At 40.3% G+C, this 21227-nt stretch overlaps 3 protein-coding genes across 6 annotated transcripts in view; 2 read left to right on the forward strand and 1 right to left on the reverse strand.

The window, feature by feature from the left end:
• p2rx5 (purinergic receptor P2X, ligand-gated ion channel, 5) overlaps positions 1–1666 on the forward strand; it is a 31387-nt gene extending 29721 nt beyond the window's left edge. For 3 of the 4 annotated variants that reach the window (XM_061897971.1, XM_061897974.1, XM_061897973.1), the window contains one exon: positions 912–1666. In XM_061897971.1, coding sequence (XP_061753955.1) covers positions 912–1173 — 262 coding nt within the window. In that variant the 3' untranslated portion in view covers positions 1174–1666. The remainder of the gene's footprint in view (positions 1–911) is intronic. The other variant, XM_061897972.1, reaches the window with a different exon arrangement.
• A 1780-nt stretch (positions 1667–3446) lies between these two features.
• Positions 3447–6147, reverse strand: emc6 (ER membrane protein complex subunit 6). Its single transcript, XM_061897976.1, has 2 exons — positions 5939–6147; positions 3447–4097 (listed from the first exon to the last, which is right to left on the reverse strand). Exon 2 carries the CDS (start codon positions 4063–4065, stop codon positions 3733–3735), a length of 333 nt encoding a protein of 110 aa, XP_061753960.1. The 5' UTR covers positions 4066–4097; positions 5939–6147; the 3' UTR covers positions 3447–3732.
• Positions 6148–8203: 2056 nt separating this feature from the next.
• Positions 8204–21227, forward strand: part of shpk (sedoheptulokinase) — a 28633-nt gene continuing 15609 nt past the window's right edge. The window contains exons 1-5 of the mRNA XM_061897979.1: positions 8204–8421; positions 8521–8662; positions 19924–20098; positions 20176–20328; positions 20467–20642. Of these exons, the coding sequence (XP_061753963.1) occupies positions 8284–8421; positions 8521–8662; positions 19924–20098; positions 20176–20328; positions 20467–20642 (784 nt within the window). The 5' untranslated portion in view covers positions 8204–8283. The remainder of the gene's footprint in view (positions 8422–8520; positions 8663–19923; positions 20099–20175; positions 20329–20466; positions 20643–21227) is intronic.

Raw genomic sequence — 21227 nt, forward strand, 5'->3', positions numbered from 1 at the left:
AAACACAATAACATAGGTAAAAGCATAAAAGTAAGCAGCATCGAAAGTTTATGCTCTAAAGAAGGGGTTTCCAAAGTGTGTGTGTGAAGTGTGTTATATTTATATGGCGCTTTTCTCTAGTGACTCAAAGCGATTTACATCGTGAAACCCAATAGTTAAGTTACATTTAAACGTGTGGGTAACACTGGGAGCAGGCGGGTAAAGTGTCTTGCCCAAGGACACAACGTCAATGACTAGGATGGAGGAAGCGGGGATCAAACCTGCAATCCTCAAGTTGCTGGCACGGCCGCTCTACCAACCGAGCTATACCGCCTCATATAAAGTGTGGCCGGGGGACAATTTTTGGCCCGCAGCTTGATTGTATTGGTCCTGAAATAAATTAATCTATGTATTTTATATATATATATATATATATATATATGTGATTCTCAAACTGGTACGTGGGCTCCATCTAATGATAGGCATATGACGCACTTAAATAAATGTTCACACAGTGTTACTCTTCAAATTGTGTGTAATCTTAAAATTAAATAAATTTGTTCGATAAAACCGTTACCTTGTTTTTGAAGAATATTTAGGCCTACTACCCTACTATATTTTAATGTTGGTTATTTTGGTGGTACTTGGAGAACCATGTATTTTCTGAGGGGGTACTTAGTGAACAAAGTTTGAGAACCACTGATATATATTTTTAGATATTACACTTATTTGCTTTGTGACTTAAAAAAAACCCATAAAGCTTAAGTTTTGTTCAGGTAGTTAATGAGAGATTTTTTTTTTTTTAGCATTTGTAATCTACAATTTGCAGCCCAATATTTCACTGTGTGCTGCAAAAGTTTGGACAGCCCTGACCTAATGTATGTACTGTGGATTTTAAAGATCCCAGCTAACTTACGAATTGTTTAATTCAGGAAAGAGCGGACCAAAGACAAGGCGGACAAGCCAGGACAACGGGAGAAGAAATCCAGGAAATCTGCAACAGAGAAAGTGTCTGTGAACGCCATCAAAACCACAGAAGACATCGTGGGCTCGTCTGTTAACGCTGACAAGAAATCATCAGCGGACAAGCGGGGTCCCACCATTCCACGCAACACGGGCCAGCGCTACACATCCGCTCTCTCTCCTCAAGGTGCAGAACCAAAGCATCACATCACATTCTCTTCACTCAACTGAAAAAAACAAAAGACCCACAGTGGTTCTCTGGGTCAGTTAGGTTGCAAAAGGTGGAAGTGTTTACCTGTCGGCTCGTCCTGACTGAAGACAGCATGGTCAGTCCACACAAACGCACGTGTGCCAGGACACTGATGCATGGAACCTTGCAGATGTTAGGGAAAAACTGTCCTAAAAGTCATTATCTTACCAAACTTGGCAGCCATTGACACGTTTAAGTCAGTCCAGCTTATTTGCAACAGTGAAATGAGCACAGCAGCTCTGTTTGGATACGAGTGTACGATATCAGCCTAGAATTCAATCAGCTAAGGAAAACCATGTCAACAAACTGCCGTAACTTTATTATCACCCATTGTTATACCAGAAATAAATGTGCTTACAAGGCCTAGTTTTGATTATGTCGACTGCTTGTTATGTTGATGGCAGGAGTATAGACATAAACGGGTTCTGTAGTAGTCGTAGATCAATTTGCAATAAAGTACATATTTGCAAGGTGTCCCTAAAGTCTGGGTACTATGGCAAAAATGCATGTATTCAAGAAATGTTTTATTTCAGTGGAATATTAAGAGGTTATAATATATATATACTGTAATATAATTAATTTACTGTAAACAATACTTCAATATAGCATATGAAAAATGTATTTTTTAATATATTAAACATGCATTTTTAAATAAAACTAATTCAGTATAAAAAATTGCATTTTTAAAACACATTTTTTTTATAAAAAATATTTTAATTCAAAGAATTGTTTTTATTTATTTAAAAATCTAAGTAATACTTTAGTTAATTAAAAAAATAGATTTTTTCATTTGTGGAAAATATGTCCATTTGTGCTTTTGCTCTCCAAGATTTTTTTCAGAAACCCTTCTCATTTACACTAGTCATGATTTATAGATCTGTAATAATAAAAAACGTACACATAACCGCATAACACGGAGTACAGGTTAGTACGTATGTGTGGTTTGACAGGCTTAGAGTTTAATTTGTGCTCTACGTCGTCAGGAAAGGAGCACGAGATTCACAGCTCTAATACATATGCATGTTTTTAATTTCAAAGTTAAAGCCCACACGTTGATTTAACCAACATTACAGATCATTAGCATTAATTAGTGACTTTACATTTTACAATGAAGATGTTTAATACATGTGTGGAGCATATTTATTCAATACATTTAGCTTGTAAGCTTCATTTGACAATAAAGATTAAAAAGATGGGAAGGGTTGGTGTAGTTAAAATTAATTTTAAAATTACAAGTCACTTTTATTGCAATTATTGATCAGACATCAGACAAGTCAACTAGTTACCCCAGACTGTATTATATTAGTGAAATATAACATAACCGTAGTCTCAATTATTCACGTTTATTGACTATTCATGGGTGACTGTGACTCGATGCTGTTATAACTCAACTCCTTGTGTGCAGACTGTAGGGAAAAACTGCCTCCATATGACAGGACTAAGTTCTCTTCTTGAAAATGCCAATGATCCCTTAAGTAAACATCCATCCATTTTCTACCGCTTATTCCCTTTTGGGGTCGCGGGGGGCGCTGGCGCCTATCTCAGCTACAATCGGGCGGAAGGCGGGGTACACCCTGGACAAGTCGCCACCTCATCGCAGGGCCAACACAGATAGACAAACAACATTCACACTCACATTCACAATGACATAAAAAAATATTCCACTGCAATCATACTCTATTGGCTGTTTTACTAGTTTACAATTTTTACACACTAAATTTCTGTTTGATATTTTGCTTTTTAAAAAATATTAAGTAGGTCACATGCATTGAGGTAACTTAGACTCGCTTCAACCTGTATGAACTACATTTTCAAAATGTAGGAATTTATTTTGGTTATGGTGCATTTTTTATTGAATGTACATTATTTATGTTATAAATGATATCATCAGTTCAAGCTTTTGCAAAGTTCCAAAAGTTCATCTTAAACAAATTTGATTAACACGGTTTGGGAACATAGAATTTGGTGTCTGATAAAAGGTAGATTTTAGTCGCTGCTTAAAAATATGCAGTCTATCCAGGACCTCGCTTTATTTTAATTCTGTTTTTTTATGTGCGTCGTGTCAAAATCACCTGCTAAAAATAAAAGTAATATTCTTTACAATATAATATCTTGATGTTGTGTACTAAAGGCCTACTGTGACCATTTAATTTATTGTATTCCTGTTTTTATTTATTTGAACTGTCTTTGTTGGAAATGAATGACTTTTTGATAAGTAAAACACAAAAATGAATGGATGATGTAAGCAAACCAGTTGTTGAGAGGTATTTATTTCAATTAGTAATCACATTTTATGTATCTAACATCAGTACTGAACATTAAGTGTAGATGGAAGTGGTGTGCTCTGTATATGTAACACTATAACCACACAAAAATAAAATTTATGGGCACTGTGAGTAGTAGCAAGTGTGGGAGGACAATTGGAATTATTAACACGCTCCCTCTTATATCAGCAGGTCATAGTTGAATACAATTCTAACTATTTTGGCTCATCTACATATCAAATCAAGTTGAATTAGTTCAGGAGCAAGGGGATGGGTTTAGTATACGTGCACCATTCCATAAAGGAAAGTCCAGAATAGGACGTAGGTGAAAAGACCTCCAACGAAGCCCCCAGTGAAGAGTAGCCGCCTGGACTTGAAGCATTTGTTCCATCGCCGCCCAGCCTTGAGAATGAGCAGCAGAGACAAGAGGAACGAGGACAAAACGTAAAAAACGAAGCCATACAGTCCCGTCAAACCCAGGATACCAGCTGTAGCTCCGGACAGCGCTGACACAGAGGTACGGCAATAGTCCAGCACGGCTGCGTTGCCCCTCATGGCCACTTCGCTGATGAACTGTGGTCCCTCTCGCTTGGCGACAACGGCTGCCATCTTGGCTGTGGTTCCCGGTGGCAGGAAAATGCCTGCGGAGATAGGAAAGCGTTTACTCAAACGCCACCTTTGAAAACAATCAACCAATGTGCTAACAAAAGGTGACACAGTGGTACCTCGACCTAAAGGGGAACTGCACATTTTGGGTAATTTTGCCTTTCGTTCGCCATCATTATGAAACACATGACGACTGATGCATTCCAACTCGTAAATAATCCTAAATAAAAGTCAATTTACAATGGAGCCAATGGGAGGTCCTCTATTACGTCCATAAACCCAATAAAAAAACATCCCAAAAACTTTATTTACATGTTGTGACTCGAATATGAACCATGTATTAGTGATATTGTTATTATAGGCGCTAAAGCAGACAAGCTATTTATATCAGTGCTGTCTGTGATCACCAACTTGTGTGCCAGTGTTGTCATCATTGAGTGGTAACCTGTTTCTTTGCTTGTGTAATTGTAGCTTGGATCATAAACCATGTCTCTCATCTAGAGGCATGATTTATGAGAAAGTATTCTGAAACGGTGGTACATGTTGACAGACAATTTAGACCTGGCAATGGCAAGAATGATACGTATAGACGCTTGGTACTACCCCCCTATTCTTGGCATAGATTATGAGTCATTTTTCATCCAAACAGGAATACCACAAGATTCTATCAGTTGGCATTCTATTGACAGAAGACATTGTACAGTAAGTGTTTTATTATGTTTGTTAGCTCTCATGAAATCCGCAGTGTACTAATCACTGATGTAAAAAAAAAAGGTTAATGTCTTTATGCGTTTTTCTTTCAATTAATACGCCGCTATATGCTTAAAATGAGCAAATACGTAGATATTAAATGTTATTATAAATGTTCCCGTTACATTACATGCATAAAATCCTTAATGGAGCTGTCTGGATGTTTTAAGGGCTTTATAGGAAAAATAGAGTGACTCCAATTGGCTCCATTGTGAGCTGACTTTTGATTACATTTATTTACTATTAACAATGAATAATAAAGAAAAATGTGTTCTTGTCTTATATAAGGATTTTGAATGATTGGCAAAATTCCCCCCCCCCAAATGCAGTTTGCCTTTAAGAGTGTTTTGCTGTAAGAGCTGTATCTCGGCCAATTCCTTTAAGTTGCAGGCCAAAATTTAAGTCAAAAGCATCCCCGCCATTAGTTGGTGTAGCAAATGTCTCAGTCGCCGCTTAATATCGTTTCACCTCATCGCAGATTCCATCCATTTTCTACCGCTTGTCCCTTTCGGGGTTGGGGGAGGGGGGGGGGGGGGGGGGTGCTGGAGTCTATCCCTGCTGCGGAAGGTGGGATACAGCTTGGACAAGTCACAACCTCATTGCAGGTTTTCTAATTTTCAAAAATGTACAACGTTTCCAAGCATAAATATGGCTTAATGAACTTAAAAAATCAATACAAAATTAGTAAGACCACTGTTCAGTACTGTGGTCACTGATTGACTCAGCCTTTAATATTACGAAATTGGATTACATTAGCGTAAAGGTGACTAAAAGAGGGTATTTCGTGTCTAGAGGGCTCTCACATTGTTAAAAAAATACTTAAATGTAGTAAACAGGTTTATTAAGGAGGCTAGGAAAATATTCGATTCATATTCCTACTTTACGAAATTAATGTCATCGCAGTCTTATCCGGACCCAATTTAAAGCGACACACAAGGGATTACTGTATACAAATGAATCAAAACGTCATAAAATCATTTTAATAATCAACACGAGCCCTTTGTAGAGCAAGAGCAGTGTATGTTTAAGTTCTGTTTCACAGCATTTCTATCTTATTTGAGCATACATGTATAGCATCGCTAGTGTTAGCATGCTAACGTACTGCTAAACGACATGAGATTCTTACCGGAGGTCAACGAAGGGGATTATTTTGCTCCTTTGACGGCGCAATCACAAACGCATCATCCGTAAAAAGTTACGTTGGCGACTTGAAAATGAACCAGCTTGGACGAATGTTAGCCAGAATTGCCAGGGAAACGCACATTTATTCGAGTGTGTATGATACTCGGAGCCTGATAGTCCATGCTATTCGCAAGTAATTGTGGGTAGAGCCCAGTCATCAAACAGGAGGTGGTCGATGCTGCATTCTTCTCATATTTGTGATGTTTTAATGTTTTATAAATGTGTTGAATACAAAAGTAGCTTGCATACGAGTAAAATGGATTACAAATACAAACACGAACAAGGGATATATTCAGAGGTGGGTAGAGTAGTAAGAAATCTTACTCAAGTAAGAGTACTGTTACTTTAGAGATTTATTACTCAAGTAAAAGTAAGGAGTAGTCACCCAAATATTTACTTGAGTAAAAGTAAAAAGTATGTTGTGAAAAAACTACTCAAGTACTGAGTAACTGATGAGTAACCTGTTTGTTTAATGATCACGGCAACAAATAATGCACAAAAACATAAAAATAGCAACGAGCAAATTCAGAGCCAGGAATATCTCTTAAGCAACTAAAACAATAATGTATATTAAATAATAGTACATTAAAATAAAAAAAATTAAGGCACATTGAGCCACAATAACTTAACAGCACCATAGGCTCAGTAGGCATTGATTGATTGATTGAAACTTGTATTAGTAGATTGCACAGTACAGTGCATATTACGTACAATGGATCACTAAATGGTAACACCCCAATAACTTTTTCAACGTTAATCAATTACTTAATAAATTTCCAAGTCGAGGTGATCTACTTCATATATACATATACATACACACATATCATATATATATATATATATATATATATACATTTATATTTACAGTATATAATTTATATTTATTTATTTTGCCATTTTTGTTCACATGTTAAATTGTTTAAATGAATATACATTCATGTTTAACATATAAATTCCTATCTTTCATGAAGACAAGAATATAAGTTGGTGTATTACCTGATTCTGATGACTTGCATTGATTGGAATCAGTGGTGCGATCACATCCACGTTTTCAAATGGAGGAGAAAAAAAGTTCCTCCTTTCTGTCTAATACCACATGAAAGTCGTTGGTTTTTGGCATCTTATTTGTCCAGCTTATATATTCGTTTTTTATACAGTTTACAAGAAATACATTGGCGGCAAACTCCGTAGCTTGCTAGCTTGTTTGCGCCGGCTTTTGGAGACTCTTATTTTGTTGGCGCAGGCGCGATGGAGCGGCGCTTTTATTGTGAAGACAGGAACTGTGCGATGAGTCTTTAGGCTTTTGACGGGAAGTACGGTTGAAATAAAAAGTGTCTTTTTTCTTTGAGACTTTTGATTGATTGATTGAAACTTTTATAAGTAGATCGCACAGTACAGTACATATTCCGTACAATTGACCACTAAATGGTAACACCCGAATAAGTTTTTCAACTTGTTTAAATTGGGTATTACGTGTGACGGTCATGTGACCGTCTGGCTCTGTTTGATTGGTCCAACGTCACCAGTGACTGCATGTGATTGGTGAAACGCAGGCATGCGTAGACCTTACTGTGAAAAACCAAAACAAACATTAATAGAGCGATAAAAAAAATAGCGAGTAGCGAGCTGAGTGTAGATAATTGGAGCGGAGTAAAGTAGCGTTTCTTCTCTATAAATATACTCAAGTAAAAGTAAAAGTATGTTGCAAAAAAACTACTCTTAGAAGTACAATTTATCCCAAAAGTTACTCAAGTAGATGTAACGGAGTAAATGTAGCGCGTTACTACCTACCTCTGGATATATTTAAAAAGAATAAGGGAGTGTTATCGACACATTCTCAACCACTTTCCCTCTTCTGTCATCGCAACGAATAACGCATGGGGGCGCCACTGACTGCCATAGCCTAATTTATTTTGTAAAATGTGTTTACAAGGCACTTGCTGTAACTCAAATATATATCCGCCACCTGACAATAAGTATACTTTTGAATCGTCAGTTTTGCGAATAGATTTATTTGATATAAATGTAGTTGTACAAAATACTATTTAAGCACATGTTCATGTTTCTGTGCGGATCTGATTCGAAATAAATACTTGGTTCTTAAGTAACTTTTGTTTTACGTAACCTTTACTTGACTCTGTTATTCAAATTAAAAGATTACAAAACGAAAACCATGGTAACTGCCGTAAAACCGGTGTGCGCATGCGTAGACCGATCAATAGTTCCGCAGACATATGCTTCTCGGAAGCTGCCGTGTAGTGACGGTACAACAAGTACTGGCTAGCCGTCATGTCTGCTTACATTCTGGGTTTGGATGTGGGCACCACCTCGATTAAAGCCGTTTTACTAGAAAAACGGACCGGGGCAGTTGCTGCAAGTCAGAGTTTACCATCTGCTTCTGATATTGCAGATTTTAGCGGCATAAAAGTAAGTGCAAAATTTAAATAGCGGCTCTGAACTTCTCTAACAAACGTTTAGTTTTAACACGTGCTTGCTGTCTGGTTCCCTGTTGTCCTCCACGCACAGGCCAAGGAGCAGGACTGTGTACAGATTGTGGACACACTCAACCGCTGCATTGGACTTCTGCCGAGAGACCAACTGCAGAATGTGGTCAAGATTGGGGTATCAGGACAAATGCACGGTGTTTTATTTTGGAAAGCTAACAGCGGTAAGAACAGCTGTTTATGTATTATTGTGGCTATTGGACTCACTTGCTCTCTGTTTTTATTATGGTGTAAGAAAGACACTTTGAGATATTGACAAGTAATATTTAATGAAAGTGGCTAAAGTGCAGGGGTCGGCAATCTTCAGCATACAAAGAGCCATTTGAGCTTGTTTGTCCCCAAATAAAACCCAACTAGAGCTGCAAACTCTGTTAGATTTCTAAAATGACGATAACACCACTTATAGTTTCCTTACACTTATGCTATAGAATTTATGAAATCAAACACTTGACAACAATTCACATTTTATTTCTTGCCTATAAGCAAATCACCAAATTATTTTGAACCTTTGAAAAAAAATACACTGGTCCTTCGCTTATTAATGAATTTGAAAAAAATCAAGTTGCGCCAATATTCTGAAGGCATACAACTGCTGCATATTCAATTTGACTAAAAAGGGAAAAGAACAACCTCGTCATGAAAATATCTCATGGAAGCCTCATATAAGTTACCTGAGGACAAAAGTTGCTAAATGTGTTGGAATGATGAGGACATCATGTCATCTATTGAACACCAATGCTCTGCTCTTATTATATCATTCATTTATCATGTCATATTTAAAGTATTGTGTTGAAGTCTGGGGAAATTGTTATAAATCACATCTACAGCCTTTAGTCACTCTGCAGAAAAAGGCCATCAGGATTGTTTCCAATGTTCACTACAGACATCATTCAAATCCACTATTTATGGACTTAAAGCAATTTAAACTGAACGATGTGATCAATTTTAAACCTGCTCAAATTATGTTTAGGGCATCCCAAAACTCTCTACCATCCAATATACAGAACCTATTCCATGACAGAGATGATCACCATAGTTACAGTTTAAAGGGGAACATTATCACAATTTCTAAAGGGTTAAAAACAATAAAAATCAGTTCCCAGTGGCTTGTTGTATTTTTTGAATTTTTTTTTCAAAATTTTACCGGTCTCGGAATATCCCTAAATAAAGCTTTAAAGTGCCTTATTTTGGCTATCCTCGAAACCACTATCCATTTTCCTGTGACGTCATACAGTGCTGCCAATGTAAACAAACAATGGGAATACCACAACAAAATATAGCAACATTAGCTCGGATTCAGACTCGGATTTCAGCGGTTTAAGCGATTTAACAGATTACGTATGTATTGAAACAGATGGTTGGGGTATGAAAGTATTGAAGAAGAAATTGAAGCTATTGAGCGAATAGCTATTGACGCTATTCATAGCCATGGCATGGCCAAATAGCTGCGTTAGCATCGCCGATAAAATGTGCGGACCAAATGATCAGGACTTTCGCATCGTGTGACACTGGAGCAACTTAAATCCGTCGATTGGTAAGTGTTTTTTTCGCATTAAATGCGGGTGGAAGGAAACGTAATATAGTTGCAAATGCATCTGCAGGTTATCCATACATGTCTGTGCCATGTCTGCTTTAGCGCCGGTAAATAGCATGTTAGCATCGATTAATGTTAGCATCGGGCGGCATAGCTCGGTTGGTAGAGCGGCCGTGCCAGCAACTTGAGGGTTGCAGGTTCGATTCCCGCTTCCGTCATCCTAATCACTGCCGTTGTGTCCTTGGGCAAGACACTTTACCCACCTGCTCCCAGTGCCACCCACACTGGTTTAAATGTAACTTAGATATTGGGTTTCACTATGTAAAGCGCTTTGAGTCACTAGAGAAAAGCGCTATATAAATATAATTCACTTCACTTCATTAGCGTAGCATGTTAGTATCGATTAGCTGGCAGTCAACATCAACAAAACTCACTTTTGTGATTTCGTTGAGTATCGTTGCAAATGCATCTGCAGGTTATCCATACATCTCTGTGCCATGTCTGCCTTAACACCGCCGGTATATAGCATGTTAGCGTCGTTTAGCTTAGCATGTTAGCATCTTTTAGCTGGCAGTCACGCCGCGACCAAATATGTCTGGTTAGCACATAAGTCAACATCAACAAAACTCACCTTTGTGATTTCGTTGACTTTATCGTTGCAAATGCATCTGCAGGTTATCCATACATCTCTGTGCCATGTCTGCCTTAGCACCGCCAGTATATAGCATGTTAGCGTCGTTTAGCTTAGCATGTTAGCATCTTTTAGCTGGCAGTCACGCCGCGTCCAAATATGTCTGATTAGCACATAAGTCAACATCAACAAAACTCACCTTTGTGATTTCGTTGACTTTATCGTTGCAAATGCACCTGCAGGTTATCCATACATCTCTGTGTCATGTCTGTCATCGCCGGTAAAATGTGGAGACACTCTGGCACATTCAATGGGGGTCTGGCGGCTGACACTTTCGCATCTTCGGGCCAGCGGTCCAACTTAAATCCCTCCCTGTTTGTGTTGTTACAACCTCCGACAACACACTGACGAGGCATGATGTCTCTAAGGTTCCAAAAAATAGTCGAAAAAACGGAAAATAACAGAGCTGAGACCTAATGTTTACAATGTGTTGAAAATGAAAATGGCGGCTGTATTACCTCAGCGACGTCACATTCTGATGTCATCGCCTCCAGAGCGATAAACAGAGAGGCGTTTAATTCCCCAAAATTCACCCATTTACACTTCGGAAATCGATTAAAAAAATATATGGTCTTTTTTCTGCACCATCAAGGTATATATTGACGCTTACATAGGTCTGGTGATAATGTTCCCCTTTAAGAGGAAACAACAAATTATATTTGCCTGAATTTAGAACCACTTTAAAATCAATGTGCATTTCAGTGCGTGGAGTCAGTCTGTGGAACAACTTAGGGGACGAGTTAAAAACGTGTTCCAGCATGATTAAATTTAAAACACTGTTTAAAAAAGAAGTACTGAAGAAGTACGAGGAGGAAAGAGAGTGATGCCCTCAGCACAGAGCGATGGGAGAGAGGTGTATGGTCGGAGAGTGTTTGGGCCCGTGTGTGTGTGTGTGTGTGTGTGTGTGTGTGTGTGTGTGTGTGTGTGTGTGTGTGTGTGTGTGTGTGTGTGTGTGTGTGTGTATGTTTTGTCTCGTCTTGTGTCATGGTATTGTTAGTGTACAGGAATTTTTCTTGTTTTGTTCATAGAGTATTGTTCTTGTATTATATTGTTTATGTAAATTTGGAATGAGTGAGAGGGGTTGGGCTATTATGAGCAGCTGCTTCATCCAACCCCTTTTCTAGCCTTGCATAAATATCTTTGCCAACATGTAAAAAAAACCAAAAAAAACTGTGTTTAGTTGTACTGTGCAGGTTTGAAATAAATATTTCAATTCAATTCAATGAAAGCACAATCTGTCCATGAAGCATTAAATGTTCTATTTTCATCAGAAATGTTTCTGTTTTTTTAACGGTCCATTGATATCTTACCGGGGGTTGACCGCTAAAAACAATACACAATTGCTTGGCAGCAGGAGATGACGCACAGGAGCTGTGACATACGTGAATCCCTTAGGGGTGATGGACAACTGGGCAGCGCCCCCCTCTGTTGCAAGTCTGGAGATGTATGTTGTAATATGTATATGTGCTTTGCTTTTGAGGTTTTTTTCCCACTCCAGACTGGGGCCCCTTAGGAGCCCAGTCTGGATTGTATTTTTTTACTCATTCCCCCCCAGCGTTGACCTTTTTCCCATCTTTTACGGGGCGCCTTGTGGCGACCCATCAGCGTTCCTGTTTTGTAACTCTATACACTGTTTGTTTGTCTCATCTTGAACGGCTTTGTGCTAAAACAAAATTCCGTTGTACTTGTGCAATGACAATAGTGACGTACCTACCTACCTTCCTACCGACTGACCTACCTACCTACCCACCTTAGATCAACAATATATCAAAATGTTTTATTATCATATCATAAGATACCAGAACTCTTCAAAATAACAACTGTTAGATTAAAAAAAAAACGTAATTAACTAAGTAACCATTATTTGTTGACATTTTGTTTCAAAGCCAAAGGGAGCCACGGCGGTGGCATGAAAGAGCTGCATGTGGCTCCAGAGCCGCGGGTTGCAGACTCTGGGCTAATGACACCTCCTCACAAAATTGCTCAATTGCATAAATGAAGTAGCTTTAAAAGCCTCTAGATCAGGGGTGTCAAACTCAAATACAGAGTGGGCCAAAATTTAAAACTGAACAAAGCAGTGGACCAAAGTTGAACAAATTCACCTTTTAATAGGGACCCAAACAAGTTTTGCATTGAGAATTGAAGAAGCAAGGCTTTATATAACTTTATAGTTACAAGCAAAATCCAGTTTCAAATAATAATAATTAAAAAATATCAATGTCATATCAAATACAATAAAAATTGAATGCCTCTTTTCTATTTGCAGCCTTCTGAGGTAAATATCAAAATAAACTTTTTTCACAGGCTAATAAGAAATTGGAAAATAAAATAACAATAATGAATGAATTAAACATTCAAGCCTTGAAGTAGCAAGAGAAAGTGCATGAATAAAACGTTAATTATTTCTCAGTTTGCTACACTGATTTGCTTTAACATTGAATATGGAACAAGCAATGCTTATATAACTTAATAGTGTAAAATCAACTTTCAAAAACAAATGGAAAAACATCAATGGTATATTAAATACAATTTAAATAAAAATGGAATTCCTCTTTTCTATTTGCAGGCTTCTTAGGTAAATATCAACATATACTTTTACCACAGGCTAATACATTTTAGAATAAAATAACAATGAGGTGGGCGGGGTTTGGTGGTAAGTGGGGGTATACTGTATATTGTAGCATCCTGGAAGACTTAGTGCTGCAAGGGGTTCTGGGTATTTGTTCCGTTGTGTTTATGATGTGTTATGGTGCAACAGGGGCCCCCGATCTGTGGCTACTTATATACTTTGGAATTCAGAACCCTGGCGGCAGAGAGTGGATGGGACGACAAGGCACTTCAGAGCGCTTATCAAAGAGGACTTAACGACTCTATTAAGGACGGCTTGTTGCGGGACAGACCTTCTAACTGTCAAGACCTCATTGAGTTAGCCCTACTATTCGATCAACGACTCATGGAATGTGAGGCGGAGAGGGAGAGCGACTATGGCAGGACTGCTTCAGGAGCCTCTGGAAAGACCAACCGTCCCCTCACCAGAAGTTCTGGCACCGTAAGTCCGGTTCTAACCACACCTCATGAACCCATGTAAATTGGCAGGTCTCAACTATCCTTGGAGGAATGAGAACGGAGGTTACAACTTCGACTCTGTTTATACTGTGGCTGGGCGGATGCACTTTTCAGCCAAAAGGATCAGGCTCACCCGTCAAGGGGATCCTGGTGAGTCATACAACTGTCCCCACAACTCCCTCCAGGAGGAACTCCAGTATTCTGTTCCCCGCAATCTTGACTTGGGAAGCTAGGACGTTGTTCATGGACGCATACCTGGACTCCGGTGCCGACGAAAGCTTCATGGACTTGAAGTATGCCTAAAAGAAGCTTATTCCATTAATACTTTTAGAAAATGTTGTTTCTGCCCAGGCTCTAGATGGCCACCCCTTGGGCCCCATCAAGTACCGCAATAAGCCATTATCTCTTACCCTTTCTGACAATCACACAGAGGTCATCAGCTTCTGGGTTTTGGACACTCCAGTATCCCCTCTGGTTCTATGCCAATCTTTGCTTGTTCAACATGATCCCCACATCTCCTGGACTACTGGCAAGATTCTGGCTTGGAGTAACCACTGCCATGCTCATTGCCTTAAATCTGCAGTATTTCATTCCGAATATCCGAGACCAGCGTCACCTCCGGTGGACCGCTGCTGTGTCCCCAGAATTTACCACGATTTAGCCGCCGTTTTCAGTAAGGAACAAGCTTTGTCTCTTCCACCTAACAGACCGTACGACTGCACTATCGACCTCATCCCAAATGCAGCCCTCCCTTGCAGTCGGTTGTATAACTTGTCTCTCCCTGAAAAACAATCGATGAAGGATTACATCTCCGAGTCCCTTGCTTCTGGTATCATCAGACCATCTAAGTCGCCTGTAGCCGCTGGGTTCTTCTTTGTGAGCAAGAAGGATGGTTCACTCTGTCCCTGCATTGACTACCGTCAACTGAATTGTATCACCATTAAAAACAAATACCCTCTACCTCTGCTTAACTCATCCCTTGAACCTCTCACCCCTGCCACCTTATTCTCCGAGCTAGATCTTCGCAATGCGTATCATCTGGTCCGCATCAGCGAGAGAGACGAGTGGAAGACAGCATTTAACACTCACCTGGGTCACTTTGAGTATAAAGTTATGCCTTTTGGACTGACCAATGCTCCTGCGGTTTTTCTGGCCCTTGTCAATGACATTCTTAGAGATATGATTGATCGATTTGTGGTGGTTTACCTTGATGACATACAAATTTTTTCCAAGAACCTTCGGAAAAAACCAGCACCACGTTCGCCTTGTCCTTCAACGATTACTGGAGAACCGCCTATTTGTCAAAGCTGAAAAGTGTGAGTTTCATTCCTCTTCTGTTGAGTTTCTCGGTTTTGTCATTGAAGAGGGACATATCAAGGCTGACCCCAAGAAGGTGAAGGCGGTGGTAGAATGGCCTCAACTCTCTACCCGTACCGAATTACGTCGTTTTCTGGGATTCGTTAGATTCTACGGACGCTTTATCAAGGATTTCAGTAAGTTGGCCGCACCCCGTCATGCACTCACATCAACCAGCATACCTTTTCAGTGGAACGAGGAAGCAGGCATGGCATTTTGGTGTCTGAAGAGGAGCTTCGTCCACGCACCCATCCTTGTGTATCCGGAACAAGACTGCCCCTTTATTGTTGAGGTAGACGAATCTGATTCAAGTGTCGGTGCAGTCCTTTCGCAACGTTCCAAGCAGGACAAGATCCACCCTTGTGCATTCTTTTCTAGACGTTTATCCTCCGCTGAGCGTAATTATGATGCTGGAAATCTGGAGTTACTTGCTGTCTACGAGGCATTAAGGGAGTGGAGACATTGGTTGGAAGGTGTTTAACATCAGTTTCAGGTTCTCCCTGATCACTGAAATCTTCTCCATGTCCGATCAATCAAGAGACTCGATGATCGGCAGGCCCGTTGGTCCCAGTTTTTTGGCCGCTTCGATTATGTTCTCTCTTTCAGACCAGGATCCTGTAACACCAAAGCTGATGCACTCTCTCGCCAGTTCTCGGAAATAAACCACCGACAAGACCCCAAAAGAAACCATCCTTCCACCCGCCAGGATTATCGGCATGGTCACTTGGAAAGTGGAGGGTCTTGTCCAAGAATCCTTCAAGAAAGAAACCGGGACCAGGTGGCACGCCTCCCAACAGACTATTCGTTCATCGTGATCAAGATAGATAGATACTATAGATAGATAGTTAGATACTGTAGATAGTACTTTGATTCCTTCAGGAGAGTTCCTTCAGGAAAATTAAAATTCCAGCAGCAGTGTACAGAGTTGAGATCAATTTAAAAAGTAAAAAGTAAATAATAGGGGTTTAAATGGAAACAAAATAGAAAAATATTACAATAAGAATAAAAATACAAAGCAACAATGGGAATTAAAATATGACAGTAAAATAAGAATTTAAGAACTACGGCCTCAAATTTTGGAGTGGGGGAATTCCATTGTCTTCTCTTGTCATCCGGGATTCCAACGCACTCTTTCTTTCATCCGCCGCCGGTTCTGGTGGCCATCCATGGCTAAGGATACCCATGAGTTTATGGCCGCATGCAGTACTTGTGCACGAAATAAACCATCCCACAGACCACCGGCAGGACTGCTGTGCCCTCTTCCCGTCCCCAGTCATCCATGGTCTCACATATCAATGGATTTCATTACTGGTTTTCCCTCATCCCAAGGTAATACCGCCATACTCACCTTTATTGACCGATTTTTTTTAAAGCTGCACATTTTGTTCCCCTTACCAAACTTCCATCTTCCTCTGAAACTGCTGAACTCCTTACCACCCATTGTCTCGGACCGTGGCCCCCAGTTCACATCCAGGGTGTGGCAGGCCTTCTGCAAGGGAATTGGGGTCACGGTCAGTCTCACTTCTGGTTATCATCCGCAGAGTAATGGTCAGGCTGAGAGAGCTAACCAGAGTGTGGAAACCATGTTACGCTGCATTTCCGCCCGACAACCATCCTCATGGAGCAAGTTTCTGCCATGGGTTGAATTAGCCTATAACTCCATGAAGAGTTCAGCTACGGGATTATTACCATTTGAGTGCTCCCTTGGTTATCAACCCCCTATGTACCTACTCAGTGTCCTAGTGGTTTGAGTGTCCGCCCTGAGATCGGTAGGTTGGGAGTTCAAACCCCGGCCGACTCATACCAAAGACTATAAAAAAATGGGACCCATTGCCTCCCTGCTTGGCACTCAGCATCAAGGGTTGGAATTGGGGGTTAAATCACCATAAATGATTCCCGGGCGCGGCACCGCTGCTGCCCACTGCTGCCCACTGCTCCCCTCACTTCCCAGGGGGTGATCAAGGGGATGGGTCAAAAGCAGAGGACACATTTCACCACACCTAGTGTGTGTGACAATTATTGGTACTTTAACTTTAACTTTCCCCAACAGGAGATTGAAGCATTTGTGTCGTCCTCTCGCAAACATATTAAGAAGTGCCATCAGGTATGGAAGGCAGCCTGTGCTTCTCTACTTAGATCGTCGGAAAGAATGTGCAACAGTGCCAACCGGCAATGCATTCCCGCCCCAGTTTACTCTCCAGGCCAACAAGTACTACCATGTAGCAAGGACCTTCACCTACAGGTACCATCCCGTAAACTCGCACCCCGTTTTGCAGGACCCTTCACCATTGAGACCATCATCAACCCTGTTGCAGTCAGATTATCTTTGCCACCTTCTGTTAAACGGCACCCAGTAGTTCATGTTTCCCAGACAAAACCAGGTGCTAGTTCTCCACTCTCCTCCCCCGACCCCATCCCTCCCCCTCCTAGAATTTTGGACAATGGTGATCCAGTTTGGACAGTTAAAGAGATCCACGGGGTCCGTCGACAGGGGAAGGGGTTAGTTTATTTGGTAGATTGGGAGGGTTATGGACCTAAGAATAGGTCTTGGGTTCCTGCTTCCTACCTCGCTGACCCCGGACTTCCGAAGGAATTCTATCAGGCCAATCCTGGAGCTCTTTGGCGCTGTTACGGCACACACGCGCTCCGTGCCTCCCTCCTCTGTAGAGGTGCTCAGAAAGCTCTGCTCTGAGCACCAGACACGCCCCAGCGCTCGTCACGCAGACGGCGCCCACACTCCATCACAGCTGGAGGAAATCAATAACCAACACACCTGGCTCTGATGAGGGACGACAGCATAAAGACCTTCGACGCTGACTCATCGTCTTTGGAACGTAGCACTGCTTGCAGTAAGCTTCACGTCACTGACTTCCCTCTCGCTCATTTGCCTGTATCCTTGTGCCTCATTTCCTGATCCCAGTGTTGTCTCTAATTTTCCCCACAGTGCCAGTGTCCAAGCCTCCCTGTGTACCTCCACTGCTGTTTTTCCCTCCTGGACTTTGTTTGCTCTCTCCGATCCTTGACCCCGTTTTTGGACTTACGGATTTCGCCCTCCTGCTCTCGGACCTTGGACTTTCTTTTGGATCATCCCCTTTGGACTTGGACTTTTTTCATTCAACACGCACCTCAACATCCCTTACGGTATTCATATGGTAAATTTCCACACATAGTCTCCAATGCAAACACATAGTAGCATATTGATTGATTGATATACACCCCATTCACTCATCAAGCACAATAAACCTGTTGAGCTTGACATTCTGTTGTCGTGCTGTCTCCTTCCCCAGTTCCGCATAACACCACTGGTTGTCACACACACACTAGGTGTGGCGAAATTTGTCCTGTGCTTTGGAATATATCCGGTCCGTGTAATAGAAAGTCTGCCTTAGAATCAGCGTTGGGCAAAATTCTGAATTTTTCTATTATTTGTGCAGCCCCAGTCTGGTGAGTCATTTTCATAAGTTACTACAACTCAGCAAGTAATAATACGGCATATTGTTGTTGACCAGTAGATATTAAGTCTCATGAATCTAATCATGATTTACAATACTAAACCCACTAAGTTATACTAGATCTAGTGCTGCATCGCCAAAGTTGCCTGAAAAAGCACTATAAAGTATAATCACAAATGTATTAAGATTACATGTAATAAAAACAAACCTGTAGCATATACCAAGAATGCAATCTTACATCCATGACTTTACTAAGTGACTCACTGTTTTCACAATTACAATAATTATAATTATAGCCCTCATATCTCATGTATTCATGACATGCCTTATAGTTGTGTAGTGAAGAGATGTTCTCAAGCCAAACAAATTATTGAACTAATGAAACAAACTACAGATGTTGTACATTAACATAGTATATTGAGGTTGTGTAGCTCGCTCGGTTGGTAGAGTGGCCGTGCCAGCAACCTGAGGGTTCCAGGTTTGATTCGCCGCTTCCGCTATCCTAGTCACTGCTGTTGTGTCCTTGGGCAAGATACTTTACCCACCTGCTCCCAGTGCCACCCACACTGGTTTAAATGTAATTTTGATGATGGGTTTCACTATATAAACGCTGTATACATATTATTCATTTTTTGGAATTGATTGTATTGATATGGTGAATATTTTTTCTCACCAAAAACCATGAACTATTGATGATGTGGTACAGTCATGCAAAAGGTGTGACTTTCAATTTATAGCATCTAATACATAGAAACCATTGGTAAGTTTTCTTGCATTTTTACATAATTTTTATGTCTGAAAAAAAACCTTCCAAAGTATTTAAAAAATTGTAAAATCTTTTTAACTTCACCCAACCCCCCAAAAGAGCCCCTTGACCCCATGCTTCCTCTTTTTTTTATCTTTTTTTTTTTTTTACCTCACCGTGATCCCTGTTAATGGTTACCTGGAAGGCAGCACAGGTTGTTATAAGGTCATTCACAATGAATACACAATTTCAAAGGTGAGTAAGGGGACTTTGCTCTGTGACACATTTCACTTAAAAATACACCCTGACTGGACTTTATGTAAAACTGTTACCAATTTTTGAGCAAATAAACAATGTGCATTGAAATAAAATATTTAAAAAATGTTTCTGGGTGACATTAAAAATGTATTTGTGTGTCCAAATATTTGGGTATTTTTAGGTTAACTTAAATTATGTATGCAGTTAATAACCTGGGATTAATTATGGTTCATTCAAAAGTGTGATTAATCTAATTAAATTACATTATCATTTGACAGCACTAATTTGGACAAATGCTAGTATGAATGTTTCGTTCCTTTCAGGTTGCGATTGGTCCAATGGCAACTTCTTCACAGCCGGTCACGTCAGTCAGCTGATCACCTGGCAAGATGGCCGATGCAGCAACACTTTCCTGTATTCCCTTCCGAAACCGGACTCGCATCTCAGCGTATCCACAGGATTTGGTTGTGCAACAATCTTTTGGTTCATGAAACACAGGTGAGCACAAATCACACAAGTTAATATTGTTTTTGCTTCTCTTTTTAAAATATTTTTCTTTTTCTATTCTTTTGCAGGCCCGAGTTCCTCAAGGACTTCACAGTTTCAGGTACTATCCAAGACTATGTGGTAGCCATGTTGTGTGGCTTGGATAGATGTGTCATGACTCCTCAGAATGCAGCCAGTTGGGGTTTCTACAACACATCTACCAACATGTGGAATGTGGATATGTATGTACTAAAGTTCTGTTCACAGTATTATTAATGATTAAGTGTGTGCATATAACTTTATTCCTAAATGCATAGTATTGTTATCGGCAAAATGAGCATAACACATAATAGCTCTTTGTGTGTGCATGCATTTTCTAGTCTGAATGCCACAGGCTTTCCTTTGCACCTACTACCTCAGTCTGTCCCTTCTGGTGAATTGGTGGGTCACACATGTCATGACTGGCATGGCATCCCTGCTGGTACGCCAGTAGGGGGCGCTCTTGGAGACTTACAGTGCGCTGTCTACTCCTGCCTGAGTGCAAAGACTGATGCAGGTGAAGCAGGAAGTCATAGAAATACAGTGGAGCCTCTTAAGATTTACCAGTACGCTCGTTCTAATTTTACAATATAATTAATAAATAGATTTAATCTGGTCCAGGGTCAAACTGTCGCTATCATAACACCATTATCTACCGTGCAATGTGAGAAGGTGTAAAAATAGTACTTATAGATGTATAAATAATAACAGACCCTTATCTCCCTTGTTATCATAACCCTAAAAAAAACTAAACACTCTACCTTAATGTTGAAAACCAAGTAACATCCATTGGAGTTTGCTTGAAATGTGGCGACTCCTCGGTGGGTTCGCATGACACTGAGAACCCACAGGATTTTTACCGCAACTGTGTCCGGGGGTTTAAATGGCTAAAGATTGTACTCATGTGAAAGATTCATTCAAAAGGGATTTACGCTTAAGGAGACACAATTTCATGTCCAAATTCCTTGTTGCACACTTGTAAGTATCATTATCACTTGAGGGCTAGAGGAAAAGGATTGGCTCAGGATGCTACACACATACAATACACCGAGCAGGGCGACACAAGAAACTAACCGCTAAAGCTTTAAAGGAGTCATATGAT

Source organism: Nerophis ophidion, linkage group LG04, assembly GCF_033978795.1.
Source record: "Nerophis ophidion isolate RoL-2023_Sa linkage group LG04, RoL_Noph_v1.0, whole genome shotgun sequence".
NCBI lineage: Eukaryota > Metazoa > Chordata > Actinopteri > Syngnathiformes > Syngnathidae > Nerophis > Nerophis ophidion.